An 8,528-nucleotide genomic window follows, 5' to 3' on the forward strand; every position below is an offset into this window, starting at 1 on the left:
TGCATGTTTGATTAAGTATTATAAGGTTTGTTTTTGATTTTGCATAATTTAACTTTAAATCCTGCACTGGGGGGGGCCATCAACTATTAATGACTGAAATAAACTCTTTTAAGATGCATATATTTATGATTTATTTCTAAACGCAATATCTTCCAGATTTTTTTTGTTCTGTTGCCAAAGTGACAAATATGTTTAAAGTAATATTTTGAGCAATTCGGTTCATGCTATAAATCTCATGAAATGTATACAATTCATTAAAAGTTTTGAAAGAAGTACAAGTTAGCATTTATATTGCAACAAGTGACATATAAATGTGTATGTTTGTCTTCGAAGCGTGCCATAAAATATATCAGCGCTGGCTGGCCGCTGTGACTAGTACTAATGGCCCTCTCTCTGGGCTGATGATAAGTTTCATCACAAATCTTCAATGCTGTCAACACAAAACTGTTCAATCAACAGGAATATGAGTTGTGTCTTTAGTAAAATTAGCACAGGAAAGAAATACAACCGAGAGCCCCGCTGGAGTGCTGTGGGCGGGTTCTCTTCGGGCTGCAGCACAAGCAGTTGCTTAGGACCTCACCTCTTTGAATGTCAAAGCTTCAATTCATGCCTGACCCGGGGACTGTATATTTTTTAAGATGATACACATTTATTTAAGCAGCGAAGTGGTCAACGTATTTCAGGCTGAATGGTGCTGCCTTGCTTTTTGTCATCCTGACCTAAGAAATGGAAAGGGTTGGTCTCAGCACTGATGTTGTGGTGTCACCCCCTTGTGCTTGTGTACGGGTTTTGGGTTGGGCAGTGGAGTTCTTTGGGTGTTTCTGGAGGCAATGGCAGACCTCGCCTGCCTGGAGCAGTTCCTGTGGGAAGCCAGGAGTCCCCTCTTCAACGCTTGCATTCATTCTCCAAGCCAAAGCTGGAAAGATCAAAGTACTTTCATAATGCTGTTGCTTGGGCTGAAATTCCCATCCCTGACTCCCTGCTCTATGCAATGGCAGAGCGAAATAAATGAAACGTGGCTCTTGTGCTAATCTTAGTCACCGAACAGATGTTCCCATTTCATGCCATCGGGGAAAAATGCATCAGCTCCGCACCTCCCCTTCTCCCTCCCACCAGAAGGTAGGTGGGAGAACAGAAACGGGCAATTTACGAGGAGCACACCACCACTCCTCGCCTTGGCTGGGATTTTCCCTCGCTGTACATCCAGCACCTCGGGCCCCTCATTGTGTTTGCGGAACAAAAAAGCTCCGCGGGGCAGAGGCTGCTGTGGGTGAGCAGGGAGTGCCCAGAGCGGGGCGCGCGCGTCGGAGCCAGTTGGTGCGCTCGGAGGTATTTGGCCTGGTGCCTTCAGCTGCCTGTGCAGCGCAGCACGGCTCGCTGCTGGCAGATGGCTCGAGTTATTATTATTTAATGTTTTTCTACTGCGACAGTGCCTGGATGGCAAGTGGGGCAGGGGGCCAATAATAATAATAATAATAATAATAAAATAATAAAATGTTTTGTATCCTTTCCATTACAGAAAGTAATTCTTAATTGAATCTAAAGGGAAACAGCAGGGAGGGCTTTTTTGTTTTGGGTTGTTTTTTTTTTGTTTGTTTGTTTGTTTTTGTTTTTCCTCCTTTTTATTTCGCCTCTGATCCGTCCTCCTCCTGTGTGTATTTTAGGAACTTTTGGTGTCTTTTCGGTGTCTTTTCGGTGTCTTTTCGGCTCCCCAGCAGCCTGGGTCGCTCACACCGCGCCTAACACACAGCCAGGCTTTTCCACACCTCCCCGAACCGCCCCGAGGGGCTCGGTGCCCCCCTCCCTGAGGCCTAGTCCCGCTCCCCGCCGCCCGAAGCCTTCCAGGCCCCGTTGCCATCGCAACGCGCCGCCCTTCCCGCTTCCGCCTTGCGGGCGCTGCGTGATGACGCCATCCCCGCGCGCCGCCGCGGCCGCTCCCTCCCCGTTGCCGTCTCCGCCGCCGCCGCCGCCGCGGGCCGGAACCGGAGCGCGGCCGCTCCCCGCACATGCGCAGTGCGGCGCCCGCCACTAGGCCCGGGCCTACCGTCAGCCCGGGCCCGGGACGCTCGGGCTCGGCGGCCGCCGCCCGGCGGGAGGCCATGGGCACGGCGGTGAGAGCGGGACGGGGGCGAGGGGGGCGAGGGGAGGCTCCGGGGGGCGAGGGGAGGCCGCGGGGAGGCTCCGGGGGAGGCCTCGGCGGAGGCCTCGGCCCCTTCCTGAGGCGTTACCGGGGGGATTTGGGGTGTGCCGGTGGGTCCCGGCCTCTCGCCGTTGGTGAAGGAGGAGGGGGGGGGGGAGATTCTTTGCAGCGTGCAGCAGTCAGCTGTGACATACGGAGCATCGAGTGCCTCCTGCTTTTTGAAAGCGTTGGCAGATTAAAAATTGTGATTCTGAACCCGTTAACGCACAAAATGAGCGATCTGCGGCCTGATCTCTCCTTTTATCTCTTAGCTCAACTCGTGTGTAGGATGTTGTGGGTCTGTGAAGCGCCTTAGCTGTTTCTTTCCTTCCTCCTAGGAGGCCAGGTGTCTCAGGAAAGCTGCCCTTTTGTATTGGGGGAGTTAAGCGGCACCCAGGAACAGCAGCGGATTATCGACCTGCTGGGTGGATGGCAGCGCCGTTAGCAATGTAATACTTCGGGAAGTTTCCCGTTTGCACAGCATCCCCCTGTTTGTGGCTGGCACGGTGTTGGCATTTCAATTTATCTGAAGACATCAAGCTCCCGGGGGCTGTTTATTTATGTGGTGGGCACGGTGAATGTGAGCGAGTCGTTGCTGTTCACACCAAATAAGTTCTGCAGCTGAGCTGTTTGGGGCAGTTCTCTCAGATTCACCTATTGAAGGTTGTGTCAAAGAGAACCTAAACTCTTCTCCAGCTCATCAGATGTGAGGCCAGCGTGCTGAGTTTGCCCCAGAAACTGTAACTTATGCCCATGGGGGTTGTGCTGTGCTGCTCAGGCGTGCTTTCACCAAGTGCTTCTCTCGTGCTCACACTGATTTCTCCGTGGCTGCTCAGGGAATCAGGATAAGGAGCTGAGCCAGAGTTTGCTGGGAATTATAAGCTGTTTTCATGTCCCGCCGAAGGAGGCTGTAAGAAGAGGCGGCATTATCAGAAATGCAGTGCTCCAAGTCCACAGAATATGAATTTTTAACTTGTCTTGTTAATTTGTTCCTCCAAAAGCACCTCTGAAGGCAAACACTGAGCAGCTGATGCAGAGCACGTGGAAGGCACGCTCCGCTGCACGCTCCAGGCACAAAACTGTTGTCCTTAAGCAGTGTTGGGTTAGCATCTGACCACCTTATATGCCTTGCAAAATACATCCTTGTAACATACGTGTGAGCTACCGAGCATTTCCTCTTTACCGGCAGGAAATTATGACAAGGAGGCACTTAAATTACACCGGTGGTTTTTGTAGTTGAGACCAGAGCTCAATTATCACAATTCCTTAATCATAAGCTAACTCATCCTCCTTTTTATTAGCTTGATTCATGTAGAGCCAACAGATTCCTTTCCTCTGTTAGAGAAATTTTAGGTAATTAAAGCTGGGACCTCGCAGCAGTGCTCAGAGCTGTTATTGCCACACGTGTACAATTTGAGGCAGGGAGAAGTGAAAAGATTTACTCAGTGGCACACTGCCGCAGAGAAGGTTTTTGATATCAGGCTACAGTTGCCTTTAGCCTTATCGTTGACTCTGTGATTAGTTTAGGTAGTAACAATAAAAAAAATCCTGAATTAACTTTTAAATTACTCTTATTTTAACAGTGATAGGATCTCTTGTTCAAGTGCCTGAGTGCCTGGGTGTGCGAGGAACCTGGGGAAGTCCCTGTTGTTCTCTAGCGTTATCTGAGGAGTGCATTGTCATTTCATAATTCCCGGAATTTGGCACATCATAAGCCTGGGGTGAAGCAGAGAGCAGCTCGCAGGCTGCTGCTCATCCCTCAGATAACAACAGCGGGCGTGTGGAAGGAAGTTAAGATTGTAAATTCTAAACACTCCAGAAGGTCAAGATATTTCATTTGTCTCTGCAGGGCACAGAAGGAGGAACAAACTCCTGGGTATCTTTGAGATGCTGCCACGCTGTGGGGTGCAATGACAGGGGGACCACGAGGCTCATCTGAGCAGGGGAGGCACATCCTGTAGAGTGTGAAAAACACGATTGCCTCATGGCTCTTGCGAGACCTTTTATTACTTTCAGTTTGTTTATTCAGTGAAGCTTTGCCGGGATCTGCAGTGGGCAGAAATCTAGAATCACCGCCGTGTCCGGGCTGTAGAGCTCACTTGTAAAAGCCCTTGGAGAACTTCAGAAACTAAACAAGAGAAAACTGATCCCATGCAAACACACATTAATATTACTTTTTGCATTGGTGGGATGTTGCAGGACTTCTGTTTGATTAAGAAGAGCCCTAATTAGCTGGGGTAGTTCTGGAACAAAGCTCCCTTCTTTCCCCCATTAACACCAAACGGCTGGTAACAGGTTAAAGCTGGTGCTGCTGCTGCTTGGGTACTTTGGGGGATCTGCCTGGGTGATGGCAAACAGAATTGTGCTGCTGCATGGCTGCCTGGTGAGCCGTAAGTTGTTAGCAAAGTTGTTGTAAGCGAAGAAGTGGAGTCGTGCAAAGCATTTGCACGTAACCGAGCTGCAGAGCGTCTGTCCTGCTGCGTGTCCTCCTGCTGGGGCTACTGAAACGTGTTTTCCTTCTCTGCCTTCCTGCAGGTCCCTTCCTTCCTGGAAACTCAGCAAAGAGTTAGCGTTCCCAGGCTGTTGGAGCTCTTCCACGTTAACGGATGATATTTGCTATGTGCCCTGTAAGTCCTGCCCTGGGACTCGGTGAGCGGTGGGGTGCCCGATGCCTGTGATCCCCATTCCCCGCCGGGTCCGCTCGTTCCACGGCCCCCACACCACCTGCCTGCACTCGGCCTGTGGCCCGGTGAGGACCACTCACTTGGTGCGCACCAAGTACAACAACTTCGACATCTATCTCAAATCCCGATGGATGTACGGATTCATTCGTTTCCTGCTGTACTTCAGCTGCAGCCTCTTTACCTCCATCCTCTGGGTGGCACTCTCTATCTTGTTTTGCCTTCAGTACCTCGGCATCCGGATCTTTCTGCGTTTCCAGTACAAACTCTCCATCATCCTCCTCTTACTGGGGCGAAGGCGGGTAGACTTCAGCCTCATGAATGAACTGCTCATCTACGGAATTCATGTGACCATGCTGCTAGTGGGGGGGCTGGGATGGTGTTTCATGGTATTTGTGGATATGTAAATAAACCAAGCGCATGTGGGCCAAGAAGGTGACTGTTCTTCTACCCCCAAATGTGTCAATTATCCTCTTTTCTTTTTTTTTTTTGTTATATAAATTAATTTATTTATCAGTGCTACTTTTTATTGATAAATTAATGTACTTGTCTCTGGAATTTGTATATATTTTTTTTGAGGGTTAAGGTGCCATTTTGATCATCAAGGTGCAACACTTGATCGGGTGTTTTTTCTTTGCGTAGTGCAAGTTAATACACGTTTCTTCTTGCCCATAGGCGCCTGCCTTTGCTGCTGTTCCTGTAAAAAAAAGCAGTGGTTTTTCTGGAGGGAAAGAAGCCAGATAACTTTGCACCCCACGCTCTGAATTGGTCTTCACCCTTTTTAAACAAAAACATTCCTCCATGTCTCAGGCATGTAACGTGTACCCTGTTTGACCCGTGCTGTCCTTTCTCTGTGTAGTTTGCTTTTTGCATATTCCCAACTAAGAATACAGGGCCAAATTAAACGCTGTTTTTTGGTTTGTTTTTTAAGATTCGTGCAAGATTTGCATTCAGCACCGTATTGTCTTGTTCACTTTGCTGTGATTCGAATGGTTTTGTCCTTTTCAGGCAGTTAGTGCTGAGTAACTGGAGTCTTCCCCCGACAGAGCAAATCCACTGGAGTGAGGGGGGCAGAGTTCAGTGTCAGTGCTCTTGAAATTCCCATCATAGCAAAGGCGTTATCATCTTGCAGTGATTATGGGAACCCTTTGCAGTGGTTCTTAGCATTTAGATCTTGGTGGTTTTTTCTACATCCCCCTGGGCTGGTTAGCTGCAGGTTCCTCACAGAGGTGCTTCTGTCTTACAGAACACAGCGAGATGAGGCTGGCTGACCCTTGAAAGCATTGTACGGTCTGCAATGGCAGTGGTGGTCCTCCAGACTTACAAAAAACACCCCTGCCTTTCTGGTGGTGCGCATGGAGAGCTTTGCTAGCAGCTGAGGAAGAGAATTGAGCATTAAGCTTGGTTTTAATGGTCACGGTCTAAGATCTCAGACTGTTCCTCTGCAGTCAGTTAGGTAACTCTGTATTTATGGAGACAAGAACCTATTCCAAAGTTTATTTTGATTGTTTTTTTTTTTATGGTTTGGTTTTGTTTCTTGTAATGGAACATTACTCTTTCTTTAAGAACTGCTAAAAGCAAGCTGGTAAAAATTAGACCCTTTTTTTTCCCCCCTGAAAGCATCGGAGTCAATCACAGTAGAATAAGCAAGACTGCAGGTACGTGACCATCCCCTTATGATCTTTGCTTTGCGATGGGAATGTGGTTGAGAACAAAGTCAGCGTGCGCCCAGGGGAGGACACTCGATATTTCAGCCTGTGAGTGTTTTCAGTGCGTGCGGTGGAGCCTTTTGCTGACATCCTTTGATTTGTAGGCTTACAGATGCAAAATAGGGAAGCTTCTGTCTGAAGCCCTAAGCTAAAGCAAAACCAGAAATTATCTCATTATCAAGCATTACAGATAATGCAGTCTGAGCACACAGAGCTGAATAAATAATGGGCAGCGCTGGCATGAACTTGGGATTAGCCCCGGGAGAGCCAGAGGCTGTTTCTGCAGGAAGGACGTAGCCCGGCGCGTGCCGCGAGCTGTCTGGAAGTTTCCTCCTCACTGTGGAGCTCCCCGGAGCTCTGTGCTGGGACCACGCTGGGGACTGCGGGACCTCGTGTCCTGCAGGTCCCTGCTGCAGCCTGCTCTGTGGGCTGAGGCGATTCCCACAGTTCCCAGTAATTCCCAGCCTGGTGCTTTCCTCCTCCCCAGTATCCCTGTCAGCCTGGGGCACCGTGCAGGCTGTGGGCATCCTGTGGTGGCTGTGCGAGGGAATTCCTGCAGGGAATTGCATCCAGAGAGCAAACAGCCCCAGGACACGCTGAGAGGGCAGCCAGGAGCCCAGCAGCAGCTCTCCTTTGCCCTCTGCTTCAAGCAGCACAGGCACCAGTTGAAGGTAGGACCATATTTCACCTCGGAGCAGCTGTTTGTCAGCACTGCCTATAACAAAGGGTGAAAGGGTGACTTGTGGTGCCTGGGGGTGCTGCTCTGCTCCCCACCTGCACCTGCCCCAGCTGCTGGGTGATCCCGCAGCAGCGACAGCCCAAACAAGATCAGTTTTATTGTGTGGGCTTTCTGTCATCCCTCTGCATCCCCATTTGATAGTGTTTACTGAGGAAGAGGTACAAATCCCCACCAAATCACAAAAAAAGGAGCGTTTGCCAAATCTTCAACTGTTCCTCGAGAGAGAGAGAGAGCTCGGGGAGAGGTTGCTTAGAAGACAGTGGGAAGCGATTGCCCATTCTGTTACAAACACAGCCAAACTGCTGACAGAATGCCCTGAATTTAGAGTGCAGCTGCACACAAAGACAACCTGAAGATTAAATAATTGAGGAGACCTTGGAGGCAAGGTGAGGTTCAAAATGCTCTCGTTCTTGGTCGTTACCAGCACTTGGACACCTTGCAGCGCTCAGGCAGTTTGATACAACCAGCCTGCGGGGGGAAAGGAGCTCCCTTTGAAGGCACGCTGGCAAGGAAAAGGAGTTAATTTTCAAATGATTTGTTTTATGATGTAATAATTTGAACATTTTAGATCTACATGAGTAGAGCAGCATTTGGCACCTTCACGGCACTTCTCTTCAGAGCGTTTTCCAGCTAGAGCTAATTAAACCTCACAACATCCCCAGGAGACTGCGGAATAAGTAAGATCTTGGTAATGATTCAGAATTTAAATTCAGTGTTTTTGAGATTTTTTTTTTTAAGGCTTTTAGGATTGCTTTGCCAAAACATTTTTTCTCAAGGAGTTGAGATTCTACAAGTTCCTTACAAGCTTAAGGGGAGCCAAGCCACAACAGGGTGGGAGGAAAAGGCAGAATAAATGTTAAGTATGTGCAAAGAACAAGCTGTTTATTTTCCCCATAATATTTTCATTGAGAAACCTGGCATTTTTAATAAAGAGGGGGAAAAACATTTGCTATAACACAGCAAATAAGGAAACGGGCGGGAGCTGGACTTTCTGCTTTTCAAGGCAGACAAATGGCTCGTAGTGCTCCTTGCCAGAAATGCCTAATGCAAAGCAGGTACTGGCAGCCGTGGGGAAGTTTGTGCTCTTTGGGGTTGCTTTTTTTAATCTTTCCAAAGTCATTGATGCTGGATGGGGTAGATCAGGCTTTGAAGTGTGTTGTCTTCCCTGTCTGGCTGTTTAAATGGCTGTAACTTTAAAATCATTTGGAATTTATATTTTA

The 8,528-nt window shown here is 48.8% G+C and overlaps 1 protein-coding gene across 2 annotated transcripts; it reads left to right on the forward strand.

The window, feature by feature from the left end:
* The first annotated feature begins 1,930 nt into the window (after window positions 1-1,930).
* On the forward strand, window positions 1,931-6,108 carry TMEM250 (transmembrane protein 250). 2 transcript variants are annotated; one of them, XM_082775880.1, is made up of 3 exons: window positions 1,931-2,111; window positions 2,518-2,628; window positions 4,715-6,108. In XM_082775880.1, exon 3 carries the CDS (start codon window positions 4,848-4,850, stop codon window positions 5,265-5,267), a length of 420 nt encoding a protein of 139 aa, XP_082632006.1. In that variant the 5' UTR covers window positions 1,931-2,111; window positions 2,518-2,628; window positions 4,715-4,847; the 3' UTR covers window positions 5,268-6,108. The 2 variants fall into 2 exon arrangements, with proteins under 2 accessions (XP_082632006.1, XP_082632005.1); XM_082775879.1 differs by lacking the exon at window positions 2,518-2,628.
* Window positions 6,109-8,528: the final 2,420 nt, after the last annotated feature.

The sequence above is a fragment of the Aythya marila genome (genome assembly GCF_965140915.1).
Source record: "Aythya marila genome assembly, chromosome: 19".
Classification (NCBI taxonomy): Eukaryota; Metazoa; Chordata; class Aves; order Anseriformes; family Anatidae; genus Aythya; species Aythya marila.